The 13,365-nt window shown below is 48.8% G+C and overlaps 1 protein-coding gene across 4 annotated transcripts in view; it reads right to left on the minus strand.

The window, feature by feature from the left end:
* Window positions 1–13,365, minus strand: part of FMO4 (flavin containing dimethylaniline monoxygenase 4) — a 43,584-nt gene that overhangs the window by 13,059 nt on the left and 17,160 nt on the right. For 2 of the 4 annotated variants that reach the window (XM_075131458.1, XM_048861446.2), the window contains 3 exons: window positions 2,578–2,715; window positions 1,154–1,333; window positions 445–607 (listed from right to left, as the gene is read on the minus strand). In XM_075131458.1, the coding sequence (XP_074987559.1) occupies window positions 445–607; window positions 1,154–1,333; window positions 2,578–2,709 (475 nt within the window). In that variant the 5' untranslated portion in view covers window positions 2,710–2,715. The other 2 variants (XM_048861448.2, XM_048861447.2) reach the window with 2 other exon arrangements.

Consider the following 13,365-nt stretch of genomic DNA (forward strand, 5'->3'; position numbering starts at 1 on the left):
TTCTCCTTAGTTGCAAAGCTATACATTTTCTTCCTGTAGATCTGGGAAGCTGTGTATTAGCTCTACTCTGCGATGTCATCCTGGTGATCCCTCAGGCAGTCAGTTTCAGTTTGTGCTTCACCTGCGTCACATTAAACCACGCTCATAGCTGGGGCTAATTAATAACCTCATTGGCAGCCTCATTAGCGAGGCAAGGGCTGAAAGGACATTAGGAATAAAATATCCTCTTACTACAGAGACCATCTCTTCTGGGCAGATCAGAAGGACACAGGCAGGGCACTGCAGGGAAGCACACAGGGAGTCATATTCCAGGCCATTAATGAATTCACCTTATTCACTAATGCTGGTATTCATCCTGCCACAGACTGCTTCGCCAGGGCTGAATTTCACCCCACAAGCCATGTAGCTTTCTGTAATATGTTCAGCTGTAAATGCAGGACTTACCAGGGAAAGAATCCAGTGGTAAATGGGGCTCTGCATAGTGGCCACTGCAAACCATAACAGCGTCAAAAATGGCCGACTCAACCGTCCCATCAGTCTCGGTGACAACATCCCACTGGCCAGTGGTGGAGAAATCTGGGCGTTTCCTTACACTGTGAACTGTGGTCTTACAGGAAACCACATGAAAATCAAAACACCATTATGGATTGTTCTTTATGGTAAATGGGTTCCATGTGTGAATGGTTAGACCCAGATCCCCAAAGATATTTGGGTTCCTAAATCCCACTGGGAGTTATGAACTCCACTGGGAGTTAGGCATCTACAGACCTTTGAGGATCCGGGCCTCAGTGCTCGGGTAAGCCTGGAAGTACAGACATTTCTTTCTTCTGTAAGTATGCAGGACCCCTGCTCCAGCCCCTTTGCACCAGGGCAGTAATGCTAAGGAGCTGAAACGGGTAGCTGAGGGGTGTGACCTGTCACCAGACACCATAGATTAGGGCAGCCTTGAGCCTCCTTTCACTAGCACTGGGGGTCAGACTTCCAGCCTAGCTACCTCCAGGATTGGGGGAGCACAAAGGTGACATTAAATGTTAAGCCGTCTTTGTCCCCACACCTCTTTGGGTCCTGCACCAAACGTAGCTTGGGCAGACCTGAAGGCCTGGCATGTCAACAGCAGCGTTGCACACACACAAACCTTTGACTTCCTTCTTACCTTGAAACGTATGTATCTGAGAAGGCTGAAGTGCTCGGCGTACATTCTGAAATACTCCAGGAGCCTGGAGTGGTGCATGTAGTTGGGGAAATCCTCTGGGAAGGGGAAGTCGCTGAAACACATCATCTCCTTGGACGTGTTGGTTATCACCGATCTGTAGACGCTGATCCTCCCAGCTTCCTGTGTCAAATGCAAAATACGCAACATGTTGTCAAAAAGTGACTGATTGAGAGGGAGTTGCTTGACTTGGGTCATCAAAGCAGGGTTCAACAGCCCACTGGTACACAGAACAGACACATGGGTTCCACACCACCACCTCAGGACTTGTCTACACTGGGAAGTTATTCCAGAATAAGGTAGGGGGTGAATTCATAGGTGCCGACTCCATGGGTGCTCCGGGGCTGGAGCACCCACAGGGAAAAATTGATGGGTGCTCTGCACCCACCGGCAGCCAAGCTCCCTGCCCTGCCCCCCCACCCCAGCTCACCTCCGCTCCGCCTCCTCCCCTGACCGCGCCACATCGCCGCTTCTCCTCCCAGCGCTTGCCGCCACAAAACAGCTGTTTCATGGTGTAAAAAGCTCCGGGAGGGAGGGAGGGAGGAGGAGCGGGAATGCAGCACACTCAGGGGAGGAGGCGGGGAAGAGGTGGGGCTGGGGCGGGGATTTGGGGAAGGAATCCAGTGGGGGCAGGGAGGGGGAAGGGTTGGGGCAGGGACTTTGGGGAAGGGGTTGGAATGGGGGCGGGGCAGGGGTGGAGTTGGGGCGGGGGCAGGCGGGGGGGTCAAGCACCCACTAGCGCCAGGAGAAGTTGGTGCCTATGGGTGAATTTAAAGGGCTATAGCTGTTCTGGAATAACTCTATGTGGACACTCTTATTTTGGAAGAAGAGTGCCTTTTCTGGTTTAGCTTAATCCACTTTCAAAGTGGATTCAGATAACACAGAAAAAAAAAAACCCAACAACAAAAACAAACCAGACATGCTTATTCCAGAGTAAGTGTGTCCATATGGGGAGCTATTCCAGAATGTTTTGGGGTTTTTTTTGCAGTAGCTACTCTGGTCAATTTCCCTATGTAGACAAGCCCTCAATCTCCTCATATCCCTGTCTTTATAATGGAGTTACTGAGGGACTGGATACACCTGATTTCCAGACTCTGGTGCATTGCTCCAGTGTAAGTACTGACTTTACTGGGGAAGAGTAGATACATGTATGACAGAGACTATGGCTCTTGTCATTCCATCTCCTTATCCCTGTGAAGTCAGAAAGGGAAGCCCAATGAGTCAGGTCTGAAAATTTGCCTAGGTCCATGGGTACAGTCTCTTCCTTGGCTGCAAATGTAAACTATGGTAATATTCAAAACAACACATAGCCTGGTCCAAAATAAACACCTTGTTAAGAAGTCACTGGATAAGGAAATCCCACTCACTGTGAACCTCCAGAGGCCCCCGATGTCATGACTTTGCTCAAAGCAGGTGGGCTCCAGCCCCTCATCCAGACAGCACTTGATGGAGGCCAGTCCACTGGACCCAGCTCCAATGATTGCCACCCTCTGGACCATGCTGTGCTGTATCAGGAGAGAGTCAAGTTGGTGTCAACGTCAATGTCACAGTGCCTCGCATTGTGAGAGCTTAAGCTGGAGTACAGCAGGGAAATAAATGATTAAGTAGCTGGAATTTCTGCAGCTCAGTAAAGGACAAAGGTTAATACATAGGTTCAAATTTGTATTGCTGTGCTGCTGCAACAACAGGGATTTTTCAGGGCAGGGAGTAGGGCCGGCCTTAAGGAAAATGGCGCCCTGGGTGAACTTGTATTTTGGTGTTCCTGGCCCCCATGGGCAAGGTGCTCCGCCCCATTGCCCCTGGCTCCTGTGGGCTCCCGACCCCTGTAGGCTCCCCACCCCCTAGGCCCCTGCTGCCTCCTTCAATGCTTAATTTGTATTGGAAGAGGTGCCATGACTCAGCCCCAGCAAGCCCCTGCACAAATTAAGAACTGGCCGGGTGGCTGGAGAGTGGTGGCGGCTGGCTGGGCGTCTAGCTCTGAAGGCAGTGCCACTGTCAGCAGCAGTGGAGAAATAAGGGTGGCATGGTATATGGTGTACTGCTTTTTGTGCTGCACTGTTCCTTCTGCGCCCCTAACTCCTTTGCTCCCCTGAGCCCCTAACCCCTGCTGCGCCCATGTGGGGAAACTGACCTGGATACATAGAATGGCTGGCATTGCTGCTCGCTCCCACCTCAAATGCTGCTCCTCTGTGCCCCCCTAAGGGGCTGTGAGCAAGAAGCAATGTCAGGGCTCTCTGAATCCAGATTACTTTCCCCACCTGGGCTGCATAAGGGGAGGGCAGCAGCTCCTGATGCTCGCTTCACAGCACAGCCCAGGTGGGGAAAATGACCTGGATGCATGGAGTGCTTGATGTTTCTCTTCACTCTCCCCCCCTTCAGACACCTAGGGAGGAGTTGGGAGAGCAGTATCTGTGCATCAACACTCGTCCTCCCTCCCCATTGCGCGGGGAGGAAGCAGGGAGAAATCCGGGCACTCCCCCACCCCATGTGTTGCCTCTGTGAGTTTGTGGCGCTCCCCTGCCAGCCAGCAGTCTGTGCTTCTGTACTGCTGCACGGAACCCCCCTGACCACAGCGCCCTGTGCTCAGGTGGCCCACCCCTAAGGCTGGCCCTAGCAGGGAGAATGTCCTTAGGACTAAAGGCAGTGCCCATCTGTGACTAACAACTGTGGTTAACTTAACACCCCTGCTTTTCAGCAGCACCAGGCACTGGTGTCTTTTAAACCCTGACCAAAATGTTCAAGTCTGGCTTGCCTGAAGTCAGCCTCTTGAATCCGTAAGTGGGCCCGGCAGCAAACTAAGATTTATGGATGACAAGTATCAGGGATAGCCGTGTTAGTCCGTATCCACAAAAACAACAAGGAGTCCGGTGTCACCTTAAAGACTAACAGATTTATTTGAGCATAAGCTTTCATTGGTAAAAACCCCACTTCTTCAAATGCATGGAGTGAAAATTACAGATGCAGACACAAATATACTGACACATGAAGAGAAGGGAGTTACCTCACAAGTGGAGAACCAGTGTTGACAGGGCCAGTTTGATCAGAGTGGATGTAGTCCACTCCCAATAAGATTTATGGATGAAATCCTGGTCCCACTGCAGTCAAAAGCAAAACTCCCATTGATTTCAATGGGGCCAGGATTTTGCCCCATATGGCCAATTGCTAAAATTATGTTTGAGGACTCATGCGAAAGGCAAAGGGGTGGAAGCTCTTTTGTGGTGAAAACCTTCTCAGGCACTTTCAGACCCAGCCACCAACTCAGGGGATGAAGTCGTCATTGGGGTGAGACATGGACATTAAGATCCAGTGACAGTTTGGAACTGCTCTGCAATAATTTATGAATGCTGTAGGTTGACCTGGTTATTGGCATGGTCACTGTAGGAAGATAGTGGGTTAGTCTAATAGGGGCCTGTCAGAAAAGACAAGCAGAAAGAGCAAGAATGGCTCAGGATAAGCCACCCCTCAGTAAACAATTAAGGGCTGTTAGAATCAATGCCCAAACTATTAGCTTTGAAGATTCGGCCTCCTGGCAACCTATAGAACTGGTTGGGACCATGAAAGGAAAGGGGTCATGAGTACAGAAGACCAAAGAAACTTTCTCTCCAGGCTGGAGCAGTAGTTGTTTGAGAGAATCTGAGTGAGAGCCAGTCACCCACTGAGGGGTGCCTGAGGAAGTGAAGCCTGCCTAGTGTAAGCGGGGTAATGGTCTCGCTATTGTGGGGAACTTTCCTGGTTTCTGCACTACCCCAGTGAAATGGGCTAGTGAAAGGATCTGAGTCCTCGCTCCCACTCCCTTCACCCAGAGGCCTGCCTGACCTCAAGGGCTCCCCTTTCACTCTCCTGTGTGGCAGAGTCCACGTAACCCCAACAAGGCTGGGCCCAGATTTCCTGTGGGGCTTGACCCCCAATTGTGTCGTGGTCACTCAGGATAGGGGCTACGGTGTCCCCATGCCAGGGTGCTCTCTCCTCACTGGCTGCTTCCCTGACACACTCAGCACTGCTCTAAGTTTAAACCAAATACAATTAAAGAGCAACTGGAAGAATGGAAACAGTTAAAGGAAGCAGGCCCCTCATGGGCACGGGGAACACCATGAATAGCAGTGTCTGGGACATAAGGAAAGTTCAGTCCGTTCCTCACACCTCCCAGGACTCCCTACCAGGCCCTGGCGGTGCTGTCGTGATACCACAGATCAGAGACTGCTCTGGTGGTGAATACATGCTCTCAGGCTCTAGTGAGATCCTTCTTCCCAGCATCGGCCCTCCCATCCAGGGGCATGTCCCCACTCCGACTCCAGCCTCAAGGCTTCTTGGGCACTCCAGCCTCTTCTGGGCCCTCACTGCCCAGGGTCCCCCATCGCCCTCCTCAGCTGCTCGCCTCTCTCCACTCCAGTGTTACTTGTGACCTGTCCGGTGGCCGCTCTCTGGCTTTGTGGCTCCCACTGCAGCTCAGCCCTGGCTCACCCTCGGCGTGGCTGGTCTGTGCTGCCCCAGCTCCTGGCTCCGGGCTGCTCTAGCTCCCTCTCTGGCTTACTTCTGCCTCCAGCTCAGCTCTGGCCCCCCCAGCTCAGTACTGCTGCTGCTGCTGTCTCCAGCCACGCTCCAGCTGCTGCTATCTCCTTGGCTCTGCTCTGGCAGCCCCAGCTCACACGGAGGGGGACCAGGCTCTTGACTCACTCTTTGGCCTGCTCACCCTGTCAAGCTGGCTGATTTGGAGAACAAGCTTCTCCCCAGTGGCCCTGGGGACTATCAGTCTCAGGATCCTGAGTCCTCTTTGGCCCTTCCCCTTTCTCCTGGTGTGGGAGAGGGTCAGCCAAAGTCTCACTAATCCACTAAGTTCCAGTAGGGGGCCAGCAACCCCAACATTAGGTTATCATCCACCACATAGGTAGGAGGGACTGCCAAGATGGACGTGCGTAGGCTGTTTTCAGTCCTTTTTCTCTCGGGTCTTTGTTCCTGCTGCAAAACAGACGATGCTTTGGGTGAAGCCAATGCTCTGACTGTACGAACACTGGTCACAGATTCCCAAAGGGAAGGACCCCGGGTGCTGAACCTAGTTGGTCCTGTTGCGTAAACATGGTTGTCACACAGGGTGCTGTAGCCTAGCGCCCAATCTCAAGAGTGGGTAAAGTGGCTGAATCCACCCCAGGAGTGGTGAAGGCAGGAAGCCTGGTGCCTGAGGGGATGCACTCGGAGAGACCAGAAAAGTGAAAGAGCGGCAGCCAGTCCTGTAATTGGGATATCATCTAGCTCTCAAACTATCACCCGTGTGGAGTAGGCGGTAATCTCCTGGAATGCATTTGCCTGCCTTGATAATAGGAGGTCGTTAGCTAACCAGGACTCCTGTATTAGGCAATAGGATAATGGATTCCGACTGGAATAGCAGGGTGTATTTTACACTTAAAACAAGACACACTTGCACAGCAGGAAGCCGGCAAGGACAGACTGTCAGCTGCGACCAGCGTGGGGCACAGGAGGATCGTTGCTTATAAGAGAATGAAAAGGTTCCTGTAACGACCCCTGGAAGTAGGCCATCATGGGGCGGCCTTGGGTCCAGGCAACCCCAAGCAGTGTTGAGTTTTTAAGTTTGTTTTCTGTTTGTCCCCTTGCTTGTAAACAGTGGTGAGCTGGAGCCGGTTCGCACCGGTTCGCGTGAACCTGTTGTTAAATTTTGAAGCAGTTTTAGAACCAGTTGTTAACCCGCTTCCCTGCAGGGGACCCTGAGGCTTTGATAGGCTCCGGCCGGGAAGTGATGTAATTCCTCCTCCGGCCCCGGGGGCGCTGCGCTGCAGGAGCCATGTGGGCTGCCGCCTGCCCTGGGCACGAGCCCTGTTGCCGCTGCTCCCCTGGCCCTGGGGCTCCCGATGCTGCCTGGTGGGTCCCCGGCTGCTCTGCTGGGCCTGGGTTGCATCCTGCTGCTCTCCCTGTGAGTACCCGCCACCCTGCCCGCAGCCAGCCCCTGCCTCCAGCCACCCCCGCACCCCCTGCCTGCAGCCAGCCCCTGCTGCACCCCCTGCCTGCAGCCAGCCCCTGCCGCACCCCCTGCCCTGCCCGCAGCCAGCCCCTGTCTCCAGCCACCCCCGCACCCCCTGCCTATATAAGAAAAAGACCCCAAAATCGGGACTGTCCCTATAAAATTGGGGCATCTGGTCACCCTAGCACACCCCCAGGGAGTGGTGGGGACCCACACATGTGAAACGGAGCTCATTTCTAGTTCAGGCCCATCTTTTTAAAAAAGAACTTTAGGCAGGGTTAACATACATCCGTATTTTCCCGGACAGGTCAGGCTTTTTGGTTCTTAAATCGCCATCTGGGAGGCGATTTAAATTCCTCCCGGGAAAATACGGACATATGGTAACCCTGTTGGTACAAAAAATACATACTGGGGCACATCCCTTAAATCAGAACTTTTTATAGGGAACCGGTTGTTAAGATTTTGGCAGCTCATCACTACTTGTAACTCTCTACATAAAACTTGTTTTTAGGAAAGAACAACTGGCTTGTCTTGGACAATTTACACAGTCTTCTGTCTGAGGAGAGAGGACTCCTCAGGGACCCTCATGCAAAGGCCTGCAAGTTAACAACATAAGCACCTCCCCTCATTTCAGTCCAAAAGAACGGGGAACATAGGAGTGAGATGCAAAAGGCAAAAGTAGCAGAGAGGAAGAACAGCCCAGTGGTTAGGTTGCTAGTCTAGGACTTAGGAGACCTGGGTTCAAGTTTTTTTTTTTAATATGGGCTTCCTGTGTGACCTTGTGCGACTCCCTTTGTCACTCTGTGTGTCAGTTCCCTCTCTGTAGAGCGGGGAGAACAGAACACAATAAGTCCCAGGGTATTGTGAGGATGAATACAAAGATTATGAAGTGCTCAGATTCTACACTGATGGGGCACTGTATAAATACAGCTTGCCGTCAGGCACTTGAAAGATCAAGGTGAAAGAGGCTGCAAAGGTCACATGTAACTACACAGAAGTGGCCTGATTGCCAGTGGGATCTGTGGACCTCAGTGTTCCTGAAAATGTGGGGTTCTGATTCTCTCTTTTTCATCCTGGGGATTTACATTTGAGCCTTCTCATTTGCCTTTGTTGAGACAGTTTCATGAATAATTTGTACTCAGAGTCAGGGAAAGGGAATTCCTTCGCTCTTTCAAGTTTTGCACTTGATAACTGGAGAGAAACTGCAACTTACGGTGAAAGTGCCAAGAGAGAATGGTCTCAGATGACATTCTGTGGTTTACTAGTGACCAAGTTTAATAAGTTTAATCAGCTGTGTGTGTAAACAACTGAAGCATGAAGACATCAAGAGAAGACAACCGTGGCTTGGGAAAGGGTTGATTGGAAAAGGCAGAGTTCAGAAGATGATAGAAATTGTGCTGATGTGTTGAGATGGGAATAAACTGCACTCCTGCATCTGAATCTGCCTGGAGTTTGGATCTGAATCAGACCTTGATGGCTAACTCCTCTCTATAACAGGCCAAACCTAACCCCTGACATTTGGGCAAATGACATTTGGATCCAAACATAGTGACTCATCTTATCTTTGACCTAATGGTATGGTCAGCAAATGGAGAGTTTCTGATAACATAATGCTCCTTTCTGGTGCTTCATTGACTGCATCTGCGGCAATTTGTGCAGGATGGAGTTGTCTGAGTAGCTGAGCACTTTTCCTGCAGCAAGTGCAGTTCATTGCAGCTCTCATTAAACCCAGCTATTAATTTTCTGCTAGGACTACACTCCATAGCACAGTGTTTCTCACCCGGTGGGCCACCAGCAAGCCTTTGTGGGGTTCCCCGATGCTGTTCCTGCAGCACAATGCCTTGCCTTAGGCTGAGAGAGTTGAATGCCTATGTACACAGGTACGAGGAAGTGAAAGAAAGTGCAAAGCACAGGAAAGTGCAAAGCACTGGTTGCAATAGCCTAGCTTTTTTATTAGCCTTGTAGTCCCAAAGCCTCTTCCCAGCATTCTGCCGGATTTTTTAATTTGTTCATTAAACCCCCCCCCTCTCGTACCCAATAAACCATTATTTAAATAACATATCCTAAAGCCTACTCATACCCTGAAGGAGCTGTATTGGTTGGCAGGGATAGCCCCTCCTGTTTACCATAGCCACACCCTCTGCTCCAAGGTACCAGGGACAGCTCTGAAGCTGTTACCACTCTGTACCATTGGAGGTTCCCCAATGCTGGAGTAATCAGCCCCTGACCCTTTAAGCCAGGTTTAAGGCTGCTTTGTGCTGCTGCTTGAGCATGGCCAAGGATGGGGCCATGTATCTTTAAAGTAAGGATTCACATAGTGCCATACTGACCCAGTGCTGGACTAACCCAGAGGGTCTGCTCCATCCCAGAGACCTAAGTGAAGGCCAGGCAATAAAACTGTTAAGCCGCAGCAAATGATGGTTAAAGGTTTAAAGGTTAAGTAACATGGCAAGAATATTGCCATTATTACAAAAAAGCCCCAAACATTGGAAACCCAGGAAATTCAGAGTTAATATTTAATAAAACTGTACATTAACATGTTCTCAACTGTTTGGGTTTCTGTTAAGGCACCCAATAAAGCAATAGCAAAAGACCTTGTGGGGGCAAAAAAAAAATGGAAAACGTGTAATTTTTGCTTACGTAGCAAATAAATATCTAATCCAGCACTTTCCAAATGCTCAGTAAGAGACAAAGTCTCATACCCTATTGTAAGCTTCCCAGGTGTCAAACAAATTGGTTAATTCAATCAACAGTTGGAGGGAGATAAGAAGTAGAATGATTTCTTTGACACTTGCTAAGCAAATTCCCCAATCTGAGACATCATGAGAAAATTCAGGAGGACGTTTAGTACTTTTCTGTCCAGAAAGTTAGAAGGCAATTAAAAAAAATGGAGCATATCAAGTTGCAGTGGGGGAGGTTTAGATTGGATATTAGGAAAAACTTTTTCACTAAGAGGGTGGTGAAACACTGGAATGCGTTACCTAGGGAGGTGGTGGAATCTCCTTCCTTAGAGGTTTTTAAGGTCAGGCTTGACAAAGCCCTGGCTGGGATGATTTAACTGGGAATTGGTCCTGCTTTGAGCAGGGGGTTGGACTAGATGACCTTCAGGGGTCCCTTCCAACCCTGATATTCTATGATTCTATGAAACCTACCTACAACTTTAATTACTTCTTGTTCCATAGGAACTATGGGCACTTCGAACAATTTTACTGAGTCCCATTTTCAAACTGAATGTAGATATTTAGGAGCCTAAATCTGATTGAAAGTCAATGGAACTTGGGCTCCTACGTGTCCAAGTCACTTTTGAAAATGGGACTTATTTTACTCCATAATTTGTATACAACTTTAGCTACACATACGTATTATAAACTATATCAGTAAGTGTCATTTTAAGAACATAAGTGCCCTGCGGAAGAGCTCCATGAAGCTCAAAAGCTTGTCCCTTCCACCTACAAAAGTTGCTGCAATAAAAGATATTGCCTTACCCACCTTGTCTCTCTTTTATGAAACAGAAGCAGTAACAAATAGAAGAAAAAAAAAAGCTACTTACCTTTATCCAAAGTCGTAGCAAAAAGTACACGTCTGGATGTGTGCCTTCAGCACATGGTGGAATTAATACAGAAATGTTGCTCTGTATGTGTGCAACGAGTAGTTTTCAAACAAAGCATAATATTTCCCCACCACACCTTTCTTTCACACTTGCCAATCACAGTCCTCCCTGGGGTTCTGGACACAGCCAAGTTTGCGGATTGATTGTTGAAAGCATGAAAAATGCAGTCGGGAATAAGGACTCTAAGTAAAGAAACTCACCTTTCTGGTTCTGTGGTGTCTTTTTCGTTTTGCATTTGACTGGGTTTTGAGTTAACTTTGTCTGGTTATAGATTACATTAGAGAGTAAAGTCCATATGGTTAGAGCTCATTCACTCCTCAGCTCCTCTGACCTTTACACCCTTCCTCCCTCCCCCTGTGTAGCATTGAAATTCAAATGCATTCCTATTCACTCTCAAGAAAAAAGGAAAAATGCACTAATTCTAAATGGCTAACCATAGTGTCATAAATATAAAGGGAAGGGTAACCACCTTTCTGTATACAATGCTATAAAATCCCTCCTGGCCAGAGGCAACATCTTGTTACCTGTAAAGGGTTAAGAAGCTCAGCTAACCTGGCTGGCACCTGACCCAAAGGACTAATAAAGGAACAAGATACTTTCAAATCTTGGCGGGGGCAGGGGGAGGCTTTTGTTTGTGCTCTTTGTTTACATGTTTGTTCTCTCTTGGGACTGAGAGAGGCCAGACAGAAATTCATCTTCTCCAACCCATCCTAATCCAAGTCTCTAATATTGCAACCAGTATAGGTAAACCAGGCAAGGCGGATTAGTTTATCTTTTGTTTTATGTGGATTTTCCCTGCGTTAAGAGGGAGGTTTATTCCTGTTTTCTGTAACTTTAAGGTTTTGCCCAGAGGGGGATCCTCTGTGTTTTGAATCTGAATACCCTGTAAAGTATTTTCCATCCTGATTTTACAGAGGTGATTCTTTTACCTTTTCTTTAATTCAAATTCTTCTTTTAAGAACCCGATTGATTTTTCATTGCTCTTAAGATCCAAGGGTTTGGGTCTGTATTCACCTGTACCAATTGGTGAGGATTCTTATCAAGCCTTCCCCAGGAAAGGGGGTGTAGGGTTTGGGGGGATATTTTGGGGAAAGACATCTCCAAGTGGTCCCTTTCCCTGTTCTTTGTTTAAAACGCTTGGTGGTGGCAGTATACTGTTCAAGGACAAGGCAAAGTTTGTACCTTGGGGAAGTTTTTAACCTAAGCTGGTAAGAATAAGCTTAGGGGGTCTTTCATGCGGGTCCCCACATCTGTACCCTAGAGTTCAGAGTGGGGAAGGAACCCTGACACATAGTAACCAAGATGACTGAGCCATGCAGGCAGATCAGGCGGTTGCTTGGGTCTGCAAAACATTTAAGGCCAGATTGTGGCTGGGGGGAGGGAAAAGGTGAAGTCACAATGTGCATGCCCTCACTCCTTTGCAGCTGGGGTGAGAGCAGGCCCATGACCCCCCTCCATCTATACTGGCCAGCAAACCTGCATCAGCATGGGGGTGAGAGGAAGGAAAATTTATAGACTCCACCCCTATGAAAAAAAGACCGTGGTCTAGAGGAATTCTGGCTGGGTCATTCCCACTTGGTGTGGCTCCTCTCCACAAATACACTCCACTTGACAGCTGAAACGTAGCTATCCAGCCACACCCTTGAAGTTTTAATCACATAAATGTTTGTGGCTTTGTATTGTCCACACTAGAACTTACAACTGTGGGAACTAAGACATGTTAAAGCACCACTAAGACAAGGTAGGTGTGAGCTAATATCTTTTATTGCACCAGCTTCTGGTGATGGTAGAGACTAGCTTTCAAGTTACACAGAGAAGAATTCCATGTTGCTTGAAAGCTTGTCTCTTTCACCAATAGAAGCTGGTGCAATAAAAGATATTACCTCCCCTGCTTTGTCTCTCTCATATCCTGGGATCAATATAGCTATGACACTGCAAAAAGCATGACAACACAACGACAATCTTGTCTAAATTATGAAGGGTTGTCTACGGCAGCCAAAACAAAACAAAGAAGCCATAAGTTTCAAGGGCTAATGCTACAGCCTGTAGTAATCTAAGGTACTTAAATGGTTTCCATTGCTGTTGCATCTGAGCACTTCACAGTCTTTCATGTATTTTCCTCGCCAAACTCCTGTGAGGCCAGGATATGTTATTATCTCCATTGTACAGATGGGGAACTGAGGCAGAGAGTGGCTTCCCAAGGTCACACAGGAAGTCTGAGGAGGACCTGGGCCTTGAATCCAGCAGGCAGAGGAGGGAATTGAGCCTGGGTCTCCCAAATACCACCCTAGCCCTCTAGTCACAGGACCATCCGTTCTCCCACAAAGCATGCACACAGAAGAACCGGCAACCAACTCAATAAATTCAAAGCAAACCCTCTGGAAGAGCTGACATGTTTATTACTTTAAAGAGATTGTTAATAAAGGAACAGAACTGAGCCAACTGCACAAGATCTTCAGGACCCAAGACTTCCTGAAAGAGCAGCGCAGCCACAGACAGGAGCAATCATTGCCATATGGATGAGACTGCTGGTAACTAGCCCAGCCTCAAAAGCAAATAACCAAAGATTTTTCC

This window comes from Caretta caretta, chromosome 8, assembly GCF_965140235.1.
Source record: "Caretta caretta isolate rCarCar2 chromosome 8, rCarCar1.hap1, whole genome shotgun sequence".
Lineage (NCBI taxonomy): Eukaryota > Metazoa > Chordata > Testudines > Cheloniidae > Caretta > Caretta caretta.